The 23878-nt window shown below is 40.2% G+C and overlaps 1 protein-coding gene across 1 annotated transcript; it reads right to left on the bottom strand.

The window, feature by feature from the left end:
* Positions 1 to 2618: 2618 nt before the first annotated feature.
* Positions 2619 to 22995, bottom strand: NRD1 (nardilysin (N-arginine dibasic convertase)). Its single transcript, XM_009573571.1, has 26 exons — positions 22851 to 22995; positions 21772 to 21894; positions 20220 to 20277; positions 19136 to 19209; positions 18865 to 18934; positions 18385 to 18462; positions 17833 to 17953; positions 17696 to 17754; positions 17045 to 17099; positions 14427 to 14531; positions 14029 to 14152; positions 13394 to 13480; positions 12668 to 12787; positions 11883 to 11934; positions 10620 to 10770; positions 9469 to 9596; positions 8943 to 9105; positions 7623 to 7654; positions 7181 to 7319; positions 6643 to 6690; positions 6226 to 6278; positions 5515 to 5598; positions 3876 to 3966; positions 3455 to 3571; positions 3114 to 3203; positions 2619 to 2836 (listed from the first exon to the last, which is right to left on the bottom strand). The coding sequence occupies exons 1-26, from the start codon at positions 22993 to 22995 to the stop codon at positions 2639 to 2641; spliced, it is 2565 nt and encodes an 854-aa protein (XP_009571866.1). The 3' UTR covers positions 2619 to 2638.
* Between the last annotated feature and the right edge of the window lie 883 nt (positions 22996 to 23878).

Here is a 23878-nt window from a genome sequence, read left to right on the forward strand (position 1 = left end):
TTTTTTTTTTGTTGTTTGGTTTTTTTTTTAAACAAACATTAATAGTTGGGAGCTCCTATGAAGCTGCCTAAAAGATCACAAGAATGCTGACTTTGAATAAAAGTCCTGAATTTACTTTGTTAATTTATTCTTAAGTTAACCTGATATTTATAGCAAAAACAGAATCTAAAGAATGATGGTTTTTCATGTATTTTCTGACAACCAGTGTACCTGAGGGTATATACACTTCAAGTCTAGATAAAGAACTGTGTGGTTTTTTGTTTTTTTTTTTTTTTTTTAAATCTCACTCTCTAGGAGAACGCTGTCTTTATAGATACCAAGAAAATGCCTACAATTAAGAAGAAGGTAAGGAAATTGGAGGACCAAGACGACTTTGAGTCTCGCTGGTAAGAACTTGAGTTAAATGGGCAAATTAAGACTTTTTTGTTGTTAGACTCAAGTTTGCAGTACACAGTCTGACTAACGGTACACTTAATGCATTCATTGCGTGGACAAACTGTGCTCTCCATTAGCCTGTGCCGCAGGAGAGAGCCAAGGTACAAGCAGGTTGGGGTTTTAAGGGGGAAGAGGAGACCTGTAGTTCTCGGTCACATCCTCATCGGCACCAGATGTTCCAGCGAGGTCCAGAGAGCTTCACTACAGGCTCCTCATTCCTGGCAATAAACAGTGCAGCTGTGGGTTAATATGTATCTTGGGTTTTTTCTGCCCGTTTGATAAAGTGAGACCTACCTTAATTCAAACAAATATTGATGACTAATAGCCTGTAATATGTTTCTACAACCTTGTAGCACTTTGCTTCTGTAAAGCAGTCTCCATTCAAATTTCTTTTTTAAGCTTATGGAAAGATGTAACCCACAACTTAAAAATTAGAGACATCGATGCAGCCACAGCTGCAAAGCATGCACTTGAAGAAAGACAAAGAGCTGAAGCCAGAGCCAGAAAGGAGAATGAGACCTCATGGGAAACAAGGGTGAGCTTTATTCGAACAGTGTAAATGCCCTCTAATCTGTAGCAGTTGTTCCTTTCCAATTGAGTTATAAAAAGCTTACATCTGATTATTCCCTTTTTTTCTAGTTATTCCATGAAGATGGAGAATGCTGGGTTTATGATGAGCCGCTACTGAAACGACTTGCTGCCAGTAAACATTAAGTAGGTTATAAAACCAGAAAACATTCAAGCCTTGGCTTAGCAAAGTTTACATCTGATACCAAGATAGTCATCAGTCATCACGTACGTACCGTTTGGAGAACCTGACCCCTCCAACTACAGTGGTTCCTATCTCAGGGATACTGGACTTACTGATGCAGATAAGCAATTAAATGAAACAAGAAACGTCTTGGCTGTGCAGTAACTGATGTTGGACTCCGCTATACTGGTAGTGTATTCAGGCTTCAAAGGCAGGCTGTTGGAGCCCTGTTACTGATGCTTCTAAAGCATGGAGAATCTGGGCCGTGAAGCATATACATTTTGTATAACCACTGTGAAGGCCATGGCATTGGTATCAGTTGCATAATATTCCCGGGTCCTACATATTTAAAAAAACAAGAAACAAAACGCAAGATGTCATTTAAATCTAGCTAATGTTTGCAATGTGTAAATACGAGGATTCCTTTGACGGAACAGTTTGTTAGAAAATGCTACGTAAATGTTATCTTCCACCTGTATGATAATCAAATCGTTTGGCATTTCAGTGTCTTGCCCAAAAAAACTTTGTTATTTTGAGATTAAAATGTAACCATAGATAATTCTACTTAATGCATCTTAAAGCTTCATAAAATAGATTTTTCAAACTTCTCTTATGGACTTTTTATTTATTTCATAATAAACCTTTGCAGCAAGACTGTTTTTTCAGCTGAGTGATGATCAATTGTTTTATGTGAAATGTATTAGTATTATTTTTTTCCCCACTGGAATCCTTGCAGCTAAACCTACTTCTTAAAGTAGTTATGAACTAGCAAAAGGAGCAGAATTTGCAGCACCCACACTAGAATTTTTCTGGAATCTACACTCAGCCTCACATCTCTACTAGCTTGCCAGCCCTTCAGGAATCTTTGCATTTCTGTGCTTTTGCTTGAAGTTAAATAATGGTTGAGTAAGTAAGTAGCTATAGGTAGCAATCAAACTCCACCACCCCCCCCCCGTTAAACCTAGCATTTATTAGACTTCATCTCAATTTTGTCTATGTTGCACATACAGAAAAATTTTAAAAAGCAGTGTGAGATTGAAGCCTTGGGCTTTTTTCCCCCCCACCCACTCTGTAACTCCTCCAGGAGAACTGCAGAATACTTTCTTTGAGGAGCTGTAACTGCTATTAAGCAACTGCTACAGCACTGCAGGAATGATACACAAGACTGAACAAAAGGGCGCAGCCCACCCCTTCAGACAGCGGGAGAGGAGAACGTGGCGTCTTTCTGGTTTGCTCCAGCTAGAAGTCAGGGCTGTGCCTATTCTTAATGAACTTGGGAGATTAGTGAGAAAGGTTGGCTGGAAACGTACTTGATGAAAGCTTCCCCAGTATCTGAATGGATATCTACATCCCAGCTAACACTGCAGCCCTGTTTTAATAAAAATAGATTTGTCATGTTTATGTTGCAGAAAGCACCTGTATTACACATCACTGCCGGGCACGATGTCAATTTTATTTTAATATTTTATGGTAAGGAAGAACATTCAGAGTTGATGTGTAAGCTTTGATGTCCTTGATGGAAGTAACATTAGTCATCAAAGAAGATGGGGGCAAGAAAATAAGATGAGGTATTTCTCCAGATGAAGAATTCTGTACTTCTGAGACAGCTGTAACCTCTGAGTCCCCTTCATATTTTCCATGTCCAACCACCTGGAAAAAAGTTACCAAAAAAGAAATTTGGCTCTAAGCGTCTATAATTTGGATCTCATTCAACGTTCATCTGCCCTGACAATTAATTACAGATATTTAAATGCAATTCGAACGACAATAATAATTAGAAATGTAGAAAATATCAACAGTAATGGAGGTAACCACCACATTAAAAGTTAGATTACAGAGCTCTTCTACCACACCCTCACTGGGCTCTCTGAGGTTACCAAAGTTTGGCCTTTCAGGAGTTGGCAACATGGAGCTGAGACACACTCACGTGTACGCTGAGCACTTTCTTCTTGTTGCTTCTGTGAGCTTGGAACCAGGTGACCAGGTCTGATTTTGTAACAGACTTCAGAGCTTCAATCTGAAACCCACAGGAATGAGGTTTAAGTAGCACAAGGGTGATTCAAGTAATTTTAAACATAAAAACAGTTTCTCTACAAACTATATCCCGTTAGATAAAAAGGTTCTTTTAAAATAGCATGTAGTTTTAGAATCGGGGTGTTACTAGTAGCATAAATCCCCCTATTTATGCTTTCCATTTAAAACTGCCGCAAAAAGCGACTTGTGAATGTTCCATTTGGCATCACTTAACAACAAGGAGGGACCACCAACCTCGCGGGCAAGCCTGTCAAAGAGATACTGCTGTGTCACAACTTCATTCCAGTTCCTGTCTACTTCTTCTCCAAGATGGGAGTCTTCACATTCTTTAAGTTTTATCAAAGCTGTAACCTACATTTGAAAAAGACAGAACAATTAGTTTCAAAGGGTTTAAAGCTACCTTAATTTACCATCACATTCACTGAAGTTGAAAGAAAACCCAAATTACGTTAACAAGGTAGTTCATTGCTTTCAAACTTAACTGTAAATGGCCAGAGAGCAAATGTTTAGAGAATGACTGCAGAATGGAGTAAAAGGCAGGATTTAAAAGTGATTCCAGAAAACCTCAGAAATATGCCAGATAGATATAACCAAATCCTCCAATTCGGGTGTCATTTAACAGTTCAAGGAAGAGCTTTTCAAGATCAAGTTTTACCTGGGTGCTAAAAGCATCTTCAGTTAAATGCCTGATTTTCTCTTCAAAGCAAGAAAGAAACTCCTCTATTTTCTTGTCAACCAATTCAGAACTAAAAGAAAGTTAAATAATTAAATCAGGCAGGAAGAAGGAAAATACCAAGACTGAGGGGTAAAGTAGTAGAACAGCCCCCAAATGACGAGGGAATGTTTGGGACAGGCTCACTTCTCTCCTCCCCCAAAAAGCTCACACATCTGTGAACACCAGTATCAGGGAATAGAACCAGTGCTCTCATTTTTAGGTATATTAAGGATTGTTCAAACACAGGAACTTGAGATAACCAAGAGGAGTCACTGCTGTGATGCTATCAGGGACCTGAGCTGTGGGGCACCCAGCAGCAGCGTGCGCTAGAGCGTGCTGCAGGAACCCCAACTGCAGTCCTGAGCCCCGCACAGGAATAGTTACGTACTATCGGATTAGAAAGAAAAAGAAATGTGATGTGATGGATTGTGAGGTTTCCGAAACATTAAAATCTTCACAGATGACACAGACCTCAGTAATGGAAGTGTCATCCAAATGTAAAAATTAGAGGCAGCAGTACTCTGTGCTAATTAAAGTTTCACTGACACAGTATTATTTTTCATAATTTGCATATTTTTCATATAACCCTTCAACTTTGGCAGGTCAAATGCCTGTAGTTAGCTCCAGCTTTGTACAAAACCATAATATTGTTCTGTCTGCTGAAACTGAGCCAGAAGAATGGCTATACGGGATTTACTTGGCAACAGATTTAGCTCTCCTGGCAGAATATCTTCAAAAGGGCAGTGGGATATTTTACTTACTCTTTGGATTACTTTTCCCTGTTAAAGTCAGGACTGCTGCAGTTTTAAGAAGCTTAAGGCTATTGCTTTATTTAGGTGTTGTTTTTCAGTCGCTACGTCGCAACTGTCAGCAGTGTCACAAGCTGAGGCCAGGACTACTTTTTTGACGTTCTCTTTGGGCTCTTACCTAACTCCCCTCATAGAATAAAAAAAAACCCTCCATGGCCTGAAACAGGTGTGAACTCTTAAATGAGAGCAGGTGCACAGAAGAGCTCAAGCACAAGCAAACAGAAGTCAGCTGTGACCTGATCTAACAGCACAAGTAGAAGACCAAGTGAAACTCTCTCAGTAATAATTCTTCAGCTGGATGTTGTGTAAATACACCACTTACCCAAAATACAACATGTAAACATGGTCACAGAGTTAGTTTGACACCTCACTATATCCCACATGAGGCTCAGATGTTCAGTGCCTGAATACATGCAAGGTCCACTGGCCACCTTGTTAAGCTTGACTTTTCTAAAACCAGTCGCCATAAGTTTCCTGTGCTGAAGTCCTTCTTATTCAGACAACAGCAGCAACAGCTGCCATTTACAGCACAACACAGCGAGGAACGGCCAGCTGATTGCTCGAGTCCCAGGCCAGCAGACCCATGAGACACCTTCTTGAGCAGAGCCAGTGTGCATCAGCCAGGCCCTGCTGCCCGAGCCTCTGCCGGGAGGACGTGGTGGACACGGTGCGGTAAGGTCACCAGAAACGGGCGCTGGCAGCTCAGGGGCAACTCCCGTGGCCCAAGCCTGGGAGTGGTGACGAACATCAACCACAGAGCACGCACTTACTTGTATTTAGTTGCCTGGGTTGCTACTGTGACCGAGAAGCCAAGAATCCCAGAAGTATTCCTGCAGGTAGGGTACACATGGTAGCTTAAAAAGACAAAAAAAAGGGGAAACAATAAAGTCATTCCACAAGCACAACTAAACTTTCAATTACAGGACATGCTACAAGTTAAAATAGTGTTGGCACTTTAGAAAGAAAAATCTCAGATATAGTTCTCAATAGTCGTCTTTATTTCCTGCATCACTGCACTTCAGTGTTTTCTCATTTTTAGGAAATCCCTTTAAGCTTGGCAGAGTATCTGTGCTTGTGTTCCTGCAAACTAATTCATCAGAGTGACAGACCTATAGCTGCAAAAAGCTTGTTCCAGTTTCCTGAGGTAGAAGTGTGCCTCCGAGGGAGGCTGCTACGCACCACAGAGCCGCTGTGAAAACAGCCCTGGGGAACGGGGAGCTGATTTAGGAAGTAGAAGGAACAACTTGATGCTGAATAATTCTGAGTTAACACACTGGCAATAGATGCAATTCTTATAGGACTCAAAAGCAACTTGGCTGCAGCTTGTATCAATGGCTGCCCTTGGTTTTGATGTGTTTATGTTGCCGTTTCCATTACAATAATTGAGGAATTAGCCACTGTGCTGGAAGGGTTTCCAGAGTAAAAATACTAGGGAACAGCAAAAGCAGGTGTGTAGGAGCTACCCTCTACCAGGAACTCACCCAAGGGTCTGCTTGGTTCTCAGGAAGTCAAAGCAAGGTTCCTCCATGTGCATCTGAAATGGAGCACAAATGCGTTACAGCAGAAGCGATGCTCTCTGCAGCCACCCCTTGGGCTCCGTACAGAAACGTGATCACAACATGTGCAAACAGCTGAAGTGCTGCCTTTCCAACTACACCCACTGAATTAAGAGAGGTCTCCATCTTCTGGGTCGGTAGCTAAGAGAACACTCTTCCATACTGTCCATCACTGCAGCAGTTTGGGGAACCTGTCCCAAACACTCCGAAGTTTAATCAGAGTGAGCAATAGATATATGCTGTCCCCTTTGTACCATTTAGCCCCGTGGCCTTATCTTGCCTCCAAGCACTGTTTTCAGGGAAGACACTTCGACGAGTTAGGAGAAACAAACACTAACTTACCACAAGCAGCTCCATAAGGGTATATTCCCTTAGGTTCCTGGCACCTGACTAGAAAGAAAATGAAGAATTTAGGGTGATTTTGTGGAGTTAAATGCTGTAGTTCAGACCAAGGTGACAGTTGTGGCCTACACCTCAGCCTGGACTGCAGTACTTAATTACAATTCACAACAGGGATGCCGGAAAGTTCTTGTTTTCCGCGGGGGCCTCAATAGGGCCTTCAGAAGAGAGGGGAGGGGCACAGCCCAGGACCATGAGATCAGCGGGGAGGACACCAGGAAACCACCAAGGCAGAAACCGAGCTACTAGCACTGGCACAGGCCAGGAGGGGAAGATGCCGATTTCAGGGAACGCCACACGCTGCGAGAGCCCACCTAGGTTTAGCCTCTCAGGCCAAGGGCGTGTGCTTACACGAGGTTTCAGTGCACTCTCTGTAACACCCCTGTCCAGAGACTCCTCTCAAGGCTGTGACATAAGTACAACCGTAGCACCAGCAGCTATCAGAGGGAATAGACCAGTACACACTAAGCTACCAAATTACCTGGTAATAGACTGTCACTTCAGAGTTGGCATCACCTTTGTTGAGAGTTTTCACCTTACAGAGCAGATGCACATTTGGCAAATCCACCACCCGGAACTGAACAGGGCAGGGATGGGCCAGAGGAGCGAACTGGAGCTTTCTGAAGGGAGCACAAACAGCAAAGTGTCAAACACCCACTCACATCTTAGCCAAAACCGATACAATGCCCAGGCATTTACATACTCGGTCTGACATTATTTTCCCCTTCCCCAAACCAGAACAATGGCCTGCTTGAACTGCCATGATGAACAGTCACCTCCCGCAAACACCAGCAGCACTGTATCCAGGAGGGGAGAAGGGAATTTCCGCATCGCTCCCACCCTGGCCCCTTCCTCCAGAAAAGAATCCTAACTTGATTATAGTTTCCACATAATGAGTGGTGCAAGAGTCAAGAGATACTCACTGAACAACATAATTCAGAAAATCCTTTGCTTCCTAGGAGAGAAAGCATAAACGTAAGTTTTATTTAGAAGAGAACTATCACCCCAATTCACAGCCACACACCGCAGCGCATCGCTTGAGAAAGTGACCCCCGGAGCAAAAAACAGTCGAGCTCTGTTGTGCCACCTACGTCCCTGCCCCCTCGCCTTATCCCAAGTCCCTTTGGACACTTCTGCACCAAGCTGCAAAGCAAACAGAGTCTCCAGGCAGTTTCTTGCACTGTAACTTCTCCAGAAGGAGAATGCAGAAGCCAGAGAAATAGCGTCAGCCATCACAACAGCAAAGGGTGCACATAGGAGGAGATAATGCCCCTCTCCTGTGCATCAAGTTGGAGCTCTGGGAAGGAGACTCTTGGGCTTAAGTGGAAGAAATGGAAGGAAGTAAGAGAAACAGTAAAACTGATGTAGGAGTTACAGGGTTGCACGTGCCACACTGTGAAAGGGGCTTAGCTCACATAGAGGCTGCAGCAATAAAAGCATTTTGAATGAAGGCTCTTAGCAAATCATGATTAGATTCTCAGACCTCCTTCTGTTCCACAGCTCAGGAGGGGACAGCTGACATTACAAGAATCTGACCTCCCAAAGGACATTAGCACGTTTTCTTTAGGAGGCTTTAAACAGTTTGAGGACAAACACCACCAGCTAAGACAAACTTCTTGATACAAATCATAATTGCAGAAGGTTTCTCTCCCAGGCCACACACAGGCACTCAACGACGCTGGATACATGGAGCTAAGCCCCATTACAACCTTATTTTAAAACGCCTGACAGGACTATGTGTGACCCAGTCCCGGGGTAGAAGACTTTGATGAATGCTGCAGGTGTTTAACAAGACTGAAGATGACTGGACCTCAGTGAGGTTTGATCAAACTATGCAGGCAATCATATTTCCAGGATAAACGTACTTTGAGGAAAGCCTCCCCCTGTGGCACCATCATGGCAATTTCGCAATATCAAATATATCAATACAGCAAACAATAAAAAAAACAGGAGCAGCAGGGGCAACAGGCTACAGGCATATTTCCACCACATTTTCCCCTCTCTGCAGTTTAAATCCAAATTCCTGAAAAAAACCCCTCTGTTCTGGCAACTACAGACTCCCCAGCGGCTTATGCAGACGAGCATTCCTGAGTTGTTAGAGGCGAAGCTGCCCTGTACCAGTGAGCCTTCAGATTGCCAGTACAGAAGAGGCAGTCAGGTGAGCGCTGGAGTTGTGGCAACTATGTTAAAGCACATTTTAAGAACAAGTTTCAGTGCGTGTCAGCTGCTGAAGCTGTACTCACTCTGCTTGTGAAGTTTCCTTGTACGAGACCCTCTACAAAGAGCTGTGATTTGAAAGCCTTAACAAAGGATGAGAGAGACTCAATGGAAAGGCCGTTCATCAGCGTCTGGTATTTATCTATCATGGACCACCTGCCGTGTTCTAAAATCAGGAGACGCACATCCCTGCAACGCAAGAAGGAAAACAAAACCACAGGCCATCAAGAGCTGTTTAATGTAAGAGATCCCATTTCTGACTCAGGATCATACTGGAGACAGGAAGATGGTGCCCAGGAGCACTGCTGTGGGCTGATCCTGCCCTCCCTCAGCACCTGCTGTTGGCTACAGGCCACTTCCGAACAGCAGTTACCTGGATGTCCAATCTGACCCACACGTTTGATACGCTGGTTGCAGAGCTGCTTGAGCTCTCTAAGCCAGAAGCTAACCCTGGAACAAGCCTTCATGAGCACAGAGCAGCGATTCCTGAGCTCTTCAGCTCAACCTCAACACTTACTGTGCCGCCACTTTTTGGCCTCCCCCAGAACTCACTTGGCCAGAGTCTCAGGTTTGATGAGGATGTTGAAGTACGTTTTCTTCAGCTGCTCTGTTATCATTTCAAAAACTGCTGGAGTAAAGCTGAAGTCAGACAAGTAATCAATGATGAGCTGAAATAGAAGCTGTAAAGAAAACAGTTTTAAGTCGGGTTTTGGTTTGCTTTTGGTTTTTTAAAGAACCAATTTAAACTTAATCCTATATAATAATAATTTAAAAAATCATCATTATTTGGTCAACATAAGAGATGTGCAGGGTTATTAAAGCACGTTCCTCAATTCTGTTAGATGTTCTTCACTAAACAATTCTATACCAAATTAGTCCGTTTCAAAAGGATTGCATTTTTAGAAAGTGACTGAAATAAGCTCAATATCCCAAATCAATAGGAGTTCCCACATTCTATTGAAACAAACCTAGCCTGTAACTCCAACATTTCTGTATTAGATATTCCAGTTTTTCCTCTCACAGCTGACCAGCACAATGACATCACAACAGAGCAACATTCATGATTAAAAAAGAATATTCAGACTGTGCTATTTGCACGTCTGGCTTTTTCTGTTAAACCTCACATTAATAAGCCTGACAGATGATTGACAGTCTTGTTAAAAGCTCCAGTCAAGCTCTTGCAATGAAAATCTAAGGAAGCTTGGCGGCTCTCTCCTCTTCGATCACCACGTCCTCTCTGTCTGTCCTTCACATGTCTTACACGGCCAGCGTTTACAGAATGGCAACAGGGATCCCCCGATCCTTGTAATGTAAGCTCTTAGCAATCCAACAAAGGAAAACTGCACCCAAAATGAGTATGTTCAGAAGCTGCATCTCCACAGTAGCTCTTTTGAAAGGAAAAGCTGCTAAAGTCTTAATGGAGATACAGTTATTAATTAAAGGAAGATTTCTCTTAAGTCAGCCTAGGGTCAGTAATTTGAGCTTCTTTAAGTGAATAAAACTACATCTTTATACACGTAAGCACATGAAAAAGCATTTGCTGCATTATCCTGTATCTGAACGGAGACACAAATTTTCCAATTTAAAATACCCCATCTAAACATTCAAAGCTCCAGCCAGCTCGGCTCCAGCTGCTAGGACAAAAAGCACTCACACTGAAAAGCAGCATGCATAAAAGTATTTAGAAGATCAGCAGTACTTACAGGTAGTTTATGATTGAATCCTTTCACTCGAATGACTAAGCCATGCTCCCCAGCTACTAGCTTGTATTCCAACTGAGCGACGTCCGCTTCATAAGCTGGTTCACCAAGATTGTGGGAAAGGATGTTTACAAATGTATCAAACAAAACTATGCTGGATGGAGAAAAGGGCAGAGGGTTAAAAAGAAAGAAAAAAAGGAAGGAATAGAAGAAGGATAAAAATCAAGCCCAGTGAGTTTGATGGTACACACAAGTAGTTCTCCAACAGAAGTGAATACTTGAGTAAAATGAGATTCACAAAGCAATTTTCAACAAACCTGGAAATACAGAAAGCAAGTTTCCCTTTGTCCAGAAAGCACACGACAGTACTTAACAATTATTTTAACATTCAACTATTCTTTGCAACGAATAAGATTCCAGCTTCACATAATTTAAGTTTTCTTCAAGGTAGGAATGCACATTGTAACATGCCAATGCTCAAAACATTGAATAATCACAGAAAATGAGATTATTACACTTTGTGTAAAGGAATGGGGGACAGATGGACTCAGTTATGCTGAAGACTTGAGTAATGAGATGACTATTTATCAAGATAAAAAAATAATAAGCTATAGCAAATCAGGCTACACAATGTGGAAATTGCAGTCATGCTTTCAGATTTTTGTTACTGCCTGGATTCCAATTCACATTCAAACTAACAAAGATGGAAACAGATTTCTAAAGGCTTTCCCAAAACATTACTTGTGCAGGTCTCAGCAGGCTTTTGATAAAAGCACTATGAAATCTGTTACAAATGGCAATGCTAGCCTAAGACTAGCAGAAGTACAGCACGTGCAGAGCTATAATCTTGAGGTCTGTCTAACGAAGAGTTGGTTTCTAAATGCTGTTGATAGTCTCTTCATCTGCTCCTATAGGCTCCCAAGTTGCTAGTTCAGGACATGACTGCGGACTGCTCTTTTCAGGACCGAGTCCTTCTCTAAGCACTTCCTTCTGGTATGTGCACTGCTGCTGTTATGTTATTTTTTCCAAAACTTGCACTGGGGAATAACATACCATGAAGCTCCTATGCATCTGTTTGCTACAGTAACAAACCTGCTGCAGAACCACCCTCGCCGAACACAGGTAAAACCACGAGGAAAGTGTAAGAACATGAGAAAAGGAAGCCTTATTCTATTCCAGTTTAAAATTAATCTCTCTTCATGGTTTTTCACTAGGTATGGTAATTTAGTTACTCTGCAAGATAAGCATAAATAATGTAATCCTTACTTCTCTGCAGACTGCTGTATCAATGGAGAGATCAGATGGAATCGAACATAACCTGGTGGGGAAAAAGAAACTAAAATGAGCAATTGTATAAAAAAGGACAGCTTTCTAAAGTCAAATATATTTCCATCAGGTTGTTCTTTGGTCACAATTTGAGTCTAATGAAAATGGTCATTCAGCTATAAGAATATATTTTTGCTTATATTAAGTCATCATCAAACACCTTCTCTTTTTTACTCCAAAATCTTCCCTTAAAAATACCAAATATTAGAAAACACAAAGCTGTGCTTTGCAGAATACTAACTCACAGGGTGTGACCAATAAAAATAAAAAAAGAAAACTCCACAAAACATCAGTTTAACACTAAATATTGTGACATTCTGCTTGAAAGCAACAATGTATTTTCCACATTTGTCTCAGATTCAGGCTATATTTTTCTCTTTCTGTAAAACAGACTACAGCCCTTTCTAATGAATGTGTTCCTTCATCTTCAAGACCTTGTCCAGTATCATATTCTTTCTGCCAAATTCTGTCTATAGTCAGAAGTCAGTATATTTCAGTGATTCCATTTTTTAACCCGAGGTATCAGCAGGGTTTCTTTGTTGCAAGGTAGTTTACCTGCTTCTCTTTTATTGTAGCTAATAAATATACCAAAAGGACCATGGCAGAGCTGACAGAAAACACTGAGTTTAAACGATGAACACGGTCACGGGTTATTTGCCTTCAAATAAATTCCAGCTGGTAAAAACAGGGACTTCCTATTCTTCAGAAAGTCCTAAGGCATTTACCTTTTGGGATTTTGAATTTATCATCCTTCCTGTACCAGAGACAGCCTTGTTGTGTGCTTAGTGTTTTGACTGGATATTCTGTCTCAGGGCAGTCAGCAACTTTCAAAGCAAAGTCAGTGGCTAACAAAAAGAAAAAACAAACCAAAACCAGAAGTTAGTAGGTTTCACAGACACAGCCAGGCTACATGCAGGAAAGTCTTCAAAATTATCCACAAAACACATTTTTCCCCTCCCAGTTTGCTAAATTACACATGATAATGCTTCCCTGGACCCAAAGAACATTTATTCTTCAGTTCCACACCAGAATAGCGGCTCAGAAGCAGTGCAGAAATGGTGATGTTGCATTCCATCCAGGATACAAGTTATGGGTTTATTTTCATTTGGTTTTGGCAACAAAGCCAGATGGTATTTAGATGCTTTCAAAAACAGCAGGATTAAGCAAATAAAATTGCTCTTCTCAGGTGTACGGAGTTGTGTGTTAACTCTCACTGATTGCATGAGGCCTGCTCTGTATGGCTATATGATCTGTAAGTCTACACCTTAGAAAAAGTCAGTTCTTATAAATAAAAGAATATTAAATAAAATTCAGGTGAACAGAGCTCCCATATTTTCTATCTTGCAAAACCAGGTTGATGTTCAGATGGAAATTAAAGATTGTTTCTAAACCACAGAAAATTCTCAATTAAATTATTGGGGGAAGATTTTACTCACGCTCAGGTGCCTTACCTATGTATTTGTTTTCTTCTGGAAGGTGTAAATCCTGATTTAGCTCAAAGTCACCAGCCCATAAATCACTCCAGTACTTGTCAATAGCTATCAAAAAACATGAAATGCATTTAGTTCAACAGGAAGGTAATGCTATCCTATTTCCTAGACCAGTCATCTCATGTCTTAGCTATCTCCACGAAGACTTGCAGTACAACAAGAGTTTCTTAATGTCACCTGGCTCATCATGAATCTTTCTAAATTCCTTCCTAAGAACTCCCCTAGAGCAGAACTGAAGCAGTCCTATTAAAAAGTAAATCAACCTTGCCTGCATTAGTAATCCAGCTACCAACACGCCCTGTCCTTCATTGTTTGTGTTCTTTTCCCTGTTCAGGACTTGAATGGCAGCCAAGCGGAGCGCTCGCTGGGATTCCCACCTCCTAAAACAATAGTAAACCAGGGAGTGGGAATCAACTGACACCAAACAAAGAAGAACAATTACTGAGTAGGACAGAGTATTTGACTAATCATGAGGTCAGTTTAGCACTGAGGATTCATTTCCCTACTTCCCTGTGGTTGTATTTTGTGTTGTCACCCTTTTAACATCTCTACTGCATAAATCAGACATTCTCTCTAAGTTTCTGCCGTTGTTTTACCTTCCACGCTGTATTGCGTTCCAAACCACCTCTCTTTTAGATGACACTGGCCTTCATTGGCAGCAGACAGCAAAACGAGGTTGGCTCTCTGAGGACTGAGCTGGTTAAGGGCATCAGCAATGATCTGTAAGTTCAAGACAATACTTCAGTTCAAATGCAACTCTGGCTCTGCCTGACCCCAGCAAAGACTTCTCAGTCTGAACATAGGAAGAACAAGACACAACAAGCTTACAAAAAAGCAATATGCTCTCTGAATATAAAAAGAGTGTTTCAATTAATACAAAACCTGTGCCTGTATTATGCCTAATTATAAATGCCTATATACGTGCCTATATTATACAGTATGCCCATATTTTCCTTACATCAAAACATGTAATCAGAGTTCAAAGAATATTTACCTCAGGCTTGTATTCAAACAAGAGCTGGTCTCCTGTCAGAAAATCCTCCTTCTGAAACAACTGCATGTTCTCACAAAGGCTTTCCACGTAGTCAACTGGATCTGTCTGTAAGCAAATAAATAAAGTTCTTTTTCACATAATCAGAAAACTAAAATATCAATTTTCTGTTCTGAGAAGAGCTTGACTGGTCAGGTATGTTGAGCATGAGTTGCATGCTGCGCTTGTTATGGCATTCAGTTTCAGTTATTAAACTAAATATATTTCATAACCATATCTAATGCTCAGAACTCCCCTGAGAATCCTGAAATATCAGAGATGTCTTTGTAGAGGAAACCTTGAGCATGCAGTTTACAGTCATTAAACCTACCAGGTTAAAGACCCAGTAGAAGGCACTCCTTGCCTCCAGGGAACACAAGCAGAGTTCTGCAATTCAAGATTTAAAGTGATCTGGAACCTGGAAAGAGCAAGCCAAGGAACTGCTGCTGCTGCATGAGTATCTCTGATTCTGCTCCTTTCCTAAGTTCTCTGCCATGATGTACAGCACGAGGAGGAAGAGATTCTCCCATTCGGACATGAAAGTATAGATTGCCTTTTAATGGTGTAAGACTGCCTAGTGGAGAGCTTATTGCTGAGTGCTTTGGGGTTTTTTTGAACCAGCCAGCACCATACTGTAAAGATTCTGGGTCCAGATACAGACCACAGGTCGCCTGAAAAGAGGTGAGTTTGACACATCTGTGTCTTATAAATGTAGTGGAAAACATGACCATGAATTTCTTAAGACACTGTACACATGAGGAAACATTAAACCTCTCCTGGGGCACATAACTGCTTATCCCAAAACCATGCCTCTGTGACCATTATTCTTTAGGGTGGCCACGTACCAGCTCTTTCCAACAACCAGAAGAGTGGGGTGCCATGACTAAGTCATTCATCTGTCCCTCAGATGCACAAAAGCATCTGTCACAAAAGCACATGCATACCTCTGTTCCTTGCTTTCTGAGTTAAATCCCTGCATTGTCAGTAACCTCTTAATGATCACTCAAAATCAACTGGCCAAAAAGGCAGAACTCTTAGCAGTAGGTATCTCCCTAGTGTAAACTCGAGTGTTTTCTATCCCCGCCTGGCTTGATATTGGGAAGTACATAGTCTATTAGAGCAGTAACAGTTTTGGGGAACATAAAATTCTAGCTGGGAGTACTAAAAAGAACCAAGAAGATTAGTAAGAACTTTCAGGACTAAATAGCTTCATTTTGATGAAAAAGTCAAACTTCAAACTGGACAACCTCTGTTGGCAGTGATTAAAGACAGAATCATAAAACTGTACGTAGGGCAACAAACATTCATTCCTGTTATGTCCAATATACTAAATAGCCATCTGTCACAGATTTTTAGTTCTTCTCTACTGTTCTGGGGAAAGCTTTTGTTAGAAGACAGTCTGTTGTAATCTTGTAATAGTTGAACTTTGCTAACAAATTCATAATGTACTCCACTAAAAAAACCACATCACATGGCATTTAAAAAAAGGCATTTGTAAATCAGTGTAAACTTGTTCCTACCAAAGAAATCCACCGCTCTGTTATCTGTCATTTGGGGTTGTTGGCAGCAGTCCTTGCTGTCTGTATCACTTGCAAATACCACTTCTGCTATTCAAAGGCCACTCAAGACACTCAATATCCTCCATATGCTATTTTGAAGGCAGAGCTACAGATGCAAGGATTTGCTAAAAATGACATTTCTAACATCCTCATGCTCACAGCAGACTGGCGGATCTTAAGAGTGTCTGAAAATACTTGGAGCATCTGGAAAGAAAAAACCTCCAATTTCAAGATTTCCTATTCTTTTTTTTTTTCTTCTCCTTCCTGCATCTGTGTACCTTAAAGAAACCAACAAACTGCAGTGATGCTTTCAAGCCATATACGTAGTATATGAATCTGTTTTCCCAAAAGGAAATTTCAGTGCCATTCAAAAAAACCAAGTTACCTAGTAAGAAACAGAACATGACTAAATGTAGTGACAGTAGGAAAGTCAATGAAGTGAGGCTTCTCAAATTATCTAAATTGTGTTCCCTTCTTTTTCTTTATCTTTAATAAAAACAAGAAAGATTTTTGCTAAGTGCTATTTCAGTAAGCCAAGGAAGACTTGACACAAAACCACATTTAACTGTGTAATGTTGTAACAGCAGACAAGGGGGTCATCAGCACCCCAGCCTTTGTGGGGCCAGGTCACCAGCAAGCCACACCTTTCACAAAACACTGCTTTTCTATTCCCAGAAATCAGCAGTGCCAAAACAGCTTAAAAAAAGTGAAATGAGGCAAAAATATTGAAAAGCCCCAAACAATTTGCAGAGCACTATTAATGGGCACAGACCTTCACACACAAGGGCCTAATGTTTAAAACTGGAAAAGAGCCTACCCAGCAGGTAGAGAATGAAAAAAGTAACATTTAATCCTGTTAAGGAAAAAGTCACAGTATTTCTCTGTCTAGGATACAAATTCTTTCAGCAAAATACAGCCTCATAATCTATTTCTGGTTAAACAGAACTTTGAAAATGTGTTTCAAAATTAAAAAGACATCCTTTTTATGGTTTACCTATATCAACACAAAACATGGATGAATACCTGTTCCTGATAGTGGAATTCATTAGCTTCAATCTTCTGTATTTCTTCCCATATTCTGTAAAGAAGAGAATAAAAGTGGATTTCCTCCATTATTCCGCAACATTTATTGAGAATCTGGAAAAAAGCAGTCTTCTAGGAAAGGCATCAAGGGCGAGTTCAGTGATTCATTCAGGTACAAGACACAGAAGCCAGTATTACATGCACTTCCCTTCCATCCAAAAGGGCATTTCTCAACTGGCAGAAAGTTCTGCTATTTTCCAAAGAGGAAGAGACTTAACCACAAAGAAGCAAAATCTGATACCAAATGAACATGAAGGCTAACACCAGAACACCACAGTCCTGAATTCCACAGATTTGGCTCAACAAATTTATTTAAATAAACACAAAACTGCACCTAACATCTACACTAGTTCAGCTTATTAAAATTAGAAATCGGATCACAGTAAATCAAACTAAAAGCATCAAGAAACAAGCATAAACATTTAGCAAATTCATTTTTAGACTTTTTTAAACGTTTCCCACACAGACAAGCTTTACTACTGACTCACCGTTTATCCTCTAGTAACTCCACAAAAAGTGCAAACACTACAAATAAAAGGCTAATGGAGAAGGACAATCTCGCAAATATCTGATGTAGTGGCAAACACTTGCCTTTTATCTGGCCCTCTTTGCTGCAGCATCTTCACATACTGAAATACAACATGGGCCACCTGCAGACAGAAAGGAACAGATTAATTTTTCCTGACATTAGGAAAACAGTAAGAAAATCAAGTTGCAGTAAACCACACCTCATAGAAGTGCTTGTAACCTTCATCAGTCAAAGTCACAGAAATGCTGAAGATGGAGTAAGTGGAGTTCTGTTCAAATCCTGTCTCACCATTTCCTCCATATAATGCAAGAGCCCAAAATCTATGGAAGAGTTAAAGGTACTTATTAATTATTCATTTCAGCTTTATTTGAGCTTAGTTACAATTAGCATATCATAGCTTTACTTCAATGGCATTCAATTTGTTTACAGTTTACACAAAGCTTTTCCGACATAAAGATGTGAACCTCAGGATACAGAATTTAAGAAAAACAGTGAAAAAGCTAAGTTACCTTTTCGAGATCTCTTAACGATCAGTCACACATACTGCTGATCCATGGATCACAGACCAAAACCCACTTATTTCTTACTTAGGTCTATCATCAGTTTAAAGAATATCACTACAAAATGCTGATACAAAAAGGCAGACTTGGCCTGCTTTTATAAATGTAGAAAATATATATACACAAAACAGAGTTTGCCTTTATTTTAATGATAGCAAAGCATTTAGTAACTATGCTTAAAAAATACATACTTTTTCCTAAGGAAAGAAAGAACACTGCCTTTGCCTTCATGTCCCACCAACCAGGAAATATAATGAAGAGGCTTCACCCTAAAAGAAAATTTGAAGGAGATTAAATGCCGGGAGGTAACACATTTCACAGAAAGAACTCAAATCACTAGACAAATGACTAAAATGTACACTGTCTGTTTCTTCATGGCAAGTTTTGCATTTTCAGGCAGCATTAGGATAATAAGCTAAAAACGTGGGAGTTCAGAACATAATGACTGATCTGAGTCAGTGAGGAATGACATTGAATCAGCTGTGTACCAATTCCACTCAATTTATAAAAGGAACCATATCTGCATCAGTTTAATTCATTTAAAAAATGTTCCTCTAGCTGAACCAAAGTAACCTGTAACACAGATAAATGAGATTCTTTGGTTTGTTGCGAAAGTCAATAAATTATTCACAACATAAACATGGTAGAAGTAAAATGCAGCACCACCGTACCTGTAATATTGTTCCTGTGGGGGAAGCGCCCAAGTGATACTCAATGAATGAACTTTCCTGATTGGAACAACTGAACACAAATAAATTTATTGAATATATATATAATATACACACACATGATCAGACATAGATAAGAAATTTTACAAAATGCAGAAAGAATGGTTAAAAGTTATTCAGAACTACACAGAATTATTCTACAAAGTATCCGGATCACACAGAGAAAATATGAAGCTAGGTAGTCAAAACATTTAAACAAATCTATTTTACTTACCTCTGTAAAGCTTGTGAAATTCTGGTGTGTCAAAAGGCTGAGTCAGATGGCCAAAGCTGGGTTTGGGTAAACCACTTAAAAGCAAAATCGAAGTGATGTTACTGGCAAGGATTCAAGGCTACACTGAGATAATCACAAGACATACGCATCCATAGGTCTGACATGACAGAGGCGGTACGCCAGACAACCAGAAAACGGCCCTTAACAAAGGGTGCAGCCCAGGATCCACCCAGTCAAAGTGGAAGGCAACCTGGGATTCGCTTGCACTCTGCCCACACAACAGAGTAATTACCCAAGATTTAGATACCACATCAACTCCTCCCTCTCCTTCTGTCCAAGGCGGTAATAATAAAAAGCTTGCTTTTGCAAGAGGGGCAAGGAAAGCCAAGCACAGTAAACAACTTCCTGAGTTGGCCCTGGATTCACAGAATCCTGATGGATTGTCTTGTGGGGAAGGAGGAATGAGAAGGATGGGGGTCGGGAGAGACAAATGTGTCTCTGTATGGCATTAGACTTTCACAAGCACATTTCCATCCACCACAGAAATAAACACCTTGCAAAAGCAGAAAATGAAAGGGGAAATAAAATGCTTTTCAAGTTACTAAAGCTTTTGCAGAACCCCCTTTTTAGACAGCACACTGGAGTGAATTATTAAAAAAAAGATCAAGTTCTAACCAGCTGCCACCCTAAGGATGACACTTAAATTCAAGATATGGTCTTAATTTATTTTGCTGCTAATTATTTTTGACAAAAAGCAAAGATAAGAAATGTAAAATGACAATCTAGGTTTGAATGACTTATCATAAAATCAAGGTATCAGTACATATTAAGCAAACACTGCTGCAAGTTAGCACCACACAGCTGGCAGGCTAAATAGTTGTTAAGCATAAACAAAGTCTTCCTGAAACAATTAATACCAGTCTTTAATTTCCAAAGTTGCCCATTTTTTTTTCTGGAGAGGGATGTTAATTAACAAATGTTAATTTTCTTAGCTTCTCCAGTAAGGGATGTTTTTCAAAAATGGTCATTTTCAGAACAGATAATTTTATAATTTGTATGTCTTTATGGATCAAAAGAATCTTACTTATTTGGGATCTCAGAGAAGATTTCTGTCACCCACTTTTCCAATGTATCCAGTGTTTCTAATAAGGAGAGGAAAAAAAAAGCCAGAATGTAATTTCCTGAAGATCTAAGACAAATTCTTTATCTTATCTCATCAGTTCAGTTATTTTAAAGAGGCTGGAAGTCTTAAATTTCAAAATTGCAAAGTTCTAAATTATAAGCTTCAAAGCTGTTGGTTTGAGGCAATTCTTAATATTCACGGAACTGTATCTTTGGTCATAGCTCTGGTTTTGTATATACTGCTGAAATCTCAAGCTGATACAACTGGGATTTAAAATTCAGCAGTATCTGGTGTGACTGTGAAAAGGAATTACCAACTTAGGGATCCACAAAATCACCCATACTTGCTAGACTCATTCCATCCCTCTATGTCCAGAACATACGCAGCATTTTTCACACCTAAACACACCTACAGCACTAAGAATTCCTTCTCCCCATCCCCTTTCCTAAAGGAAATGTGTCAAGAACCAGAAGTTTAATTTTTTTAAAATGACCGATCAGAGATTGCTTGTTTAAGCAAGCATTCTGTATTCCAAAAGTGATGCGGTGTATGCTAAACAACAACAAAAATGGGGGGGCGGGGAGGGGGCAGGACTCACAGTTTCTTTTGTTTTAACAGAGAGAGAAATACAAAGTTGACCTGGCTGGCTGTCAGTCCCCATGCTTTTCTTCCCAATCACCAAAAGAAACGACATTACAATCTGTCGCTACATAAACGATTATTCAAGAGGCATTCAATGCCCTAAGAATTTTATAGTCTAGACAGAAAAGCAAAGCATAGGAGAAGAAAAGAATTACTACCTCTATTATTACCATCTCGATTTTACAGATGGGAATTGCAATCAGTTTTAGCATTCAAGAAAACCCTTAAGCACAAATCTAACTTGAATGCACACAACTATTTTCAGCACAGGTCTCTACCACATGCCTAACTTCTAAGAAATTTCTTTCTTTCATTCTCAGCAGAAACAACCCATAGGTCTGAAGTTCTTTGCTGAAATGAAATTCAATTCCATTTGCAGAGAATTTTTCAGCCTACGGGAAAAAACCTTAGAATCTCTATTCTTCCTAGAGAAATGTGTTTTATTTTAAGACCTCTTTTGAAAGAGCCCCAAACAGAACAAGACTGGGAGACCCAGTCTCAGTCTCCCCATCATTTTCTGTGGAGGTTCGCTGTTGATGGCAGAGAAACCAGCAGCATTAAGTTATTCAGGTGGTCTGACTCTACATTCCTACAAGATTCTTTTTTAAATATATCTTTGAGATTTTACATTCTGAGTTAACCTGGAACCTATTCAACAGTTTCAGTGAAAAGTTTCTCAAGAAGTGGCAGGATGACAATAACCCAGCACAATTGCTCAAGTTTCATTTAGCACAGGCTAAAATCTACATATAAATACCTCCTGCAGGACTGGACGATCCACTAAAATGGCTTGGGCTACAGCTGAATTGGTGCCAAAAGCACTACACCAACAGCAGCAATGAGCCTGTTTTTAAGGAACAACTGATGTTACCTTTAGATTGGACAACTAAAGTCATATAGTGAGCAGAGTAATGGCGCTGCCAGAAGTCCCTCAGTCTGGTGTAGGTATCGATATTATTCATTTTAGGCCCATGTTTGAGTGTATCCGCATTACCTGTAAACATTAAAAGGTGGTTAGTTATCTAGACAGTGATTACGTCAAGACCAGATATACCGAGAATTTCTTTTCCTCCCCTGGCACTGAGTCTAGTCATGGTAGGTACATTAAAAATACCTACTAGAAATCTGGAGTTAAGGGAATGTTAACTGAAATTTAGTATCTTCCAATTTCTAGTTCCTATTATAAGGACAGTTGATATTTCTATGACAAGGGAGGACAGAGTCCTCTGCATTATCAGAGCACCCATACCATGTACTGCACAGCTCATTGTGTGTTGCCAGCTATTCCCTCACCAATGGAACTTGCAGAACAGGGGAGGGAAAAAGAAGGGAAAATATGATGTTCACTCTATGTGACTACAGAACTTTATAAAAATTATCTACATTTCAAAGCTGGTTAATTCTATTACCCAGCACACTGCAATGTACATGCTCATCAGCATCACAAGGGTGAGGGAGCTAGGACTCTGTATTGTCCAGGAGAGGAAGGACAAATTTCCCTTCTGCTCCACTCACATGGCTGTGAAGGTCTACTTCTGCAAGTTCAACAGTTGAATTATTTACTTTGAAAAGCCTCCTTAGACACAAATCCAGAAATACTTATTTTTCCAGGAAACGTTAATAGCAAAAAACAAGCTTAAGCAAGACAGAGATGACTCAGGGAGCACCACCTTTACACTAATAGAAAGTTACATGATTCTACACCTAGGGCAACCTAGCTTTAACATCAGCAAAAAGCAGCATCAGAATGAAAAGTATCTTAAGAAGCAGGCAGCTGCTTTTATTCCCAAACTGTAAAATTACTCATTTTACTGTAAAATGAGTAATTGCTCTAATACTTCTGAGCAAGGCTAGTGTTTGCTGTGATAAGACAGCTCAAGTTAGTGCATCTTTTAAGTGGTTAAAAGTTTAAGTATTATCACCACTTTATAACATAAATTCAGAACTTACCCCAAAAAAATTTCTTCATAGGATGTCCAGGCCTGGCAAGACTCCCAAACAGCATCTCTTTTCTGTTTGCATCAGAGGGTCTTGCTAGCTGATACTCTGTTAATTTAAAGAATTTGCAGTGGCATGCATCAAAATTTGAGGTCATGTTCCCGCAAAACAAGCAAAAACCCCAACCAAACTGAAAAGGAGACACATCACACAGATGCAGCCTGGAATAGTTTTGTTTTAATGTATGATGAAGTAGTGAAATAGGATAAGAAACAGGACTTGCTAGCAGCAATGAATATAAGTCAAGAGAAGAAGAAAAACGTAGCTCATTGCTGAGAAGTAAAGAAAGGGACAAGGAGGGGAAGTATGTAAAGCCCCAGCCTATCCCGTCTGAATGCTCTCAATCTGTGAAATTTAATGGGAACACAAGGCCATCAATATTCTAGAGTCAGGCCCTGCAGAAAGGGCCAAAGAACAATTACAAACCTGCTTCTTCCATGTATCACACTGAACAACTTCTAGCCTAATAATGAAATAAGAAATTGAAAGCTGAGCAAGATAGTTTCCAAAAAAGCAGTTTTACAATCAGTTTACACTAACTAAATACGGGATTCTGCCAAAATCAAGAATTCACCCTCTTGAACTGCATTTTCCTTTTCCTGTTTTTGCTGGTAACAAGAAACATACACAGCAGAGCTGGCTGGGTTATTCTGCAGCCAGTTCAACAAGCTGAGATAATTTACTGGACAGTGCATTACTACAGTGTCAACAGAAGGGAAGGAGTGGATCTGCATCATGAAAGCAGTGCAAGTGAAGGCGTAAATTGGCTTGAGCTGTTGAAGAACCACACTGTGACTCGAAGACAGGTCCTTGTTTACATTGACACTTATCTAAATTCAAAGATCAAATTGCCCATTTTTCCTTGCCAGAAGACAGATGAAGACGATGACTCGGAATAAGTATTTGAACCAGTTGGTATATCTGCCAATAACAGTTTTTTTCTAAAACAGTGAAGTTTTATAGGCAGTCTGGAGATATTC

The sequence above is a fragment of the Fulmarus glacialis genome, unplaced genomic scaffold (assembly GCF_000690835.1).
Source record: "Fulmarus glacialis isolate BGI_N327 unplaced genomic scaffold, ASM69083v1 scaffold35292, whole genome shotgun sequence".
Taxonomy (NCBI): domain Eukaryota; kingdom Metazoa; phylum Chordata; class Aves; order Procellariiformes; family Procellariidae; genus Fulmarus; species Fulmarus glacialis.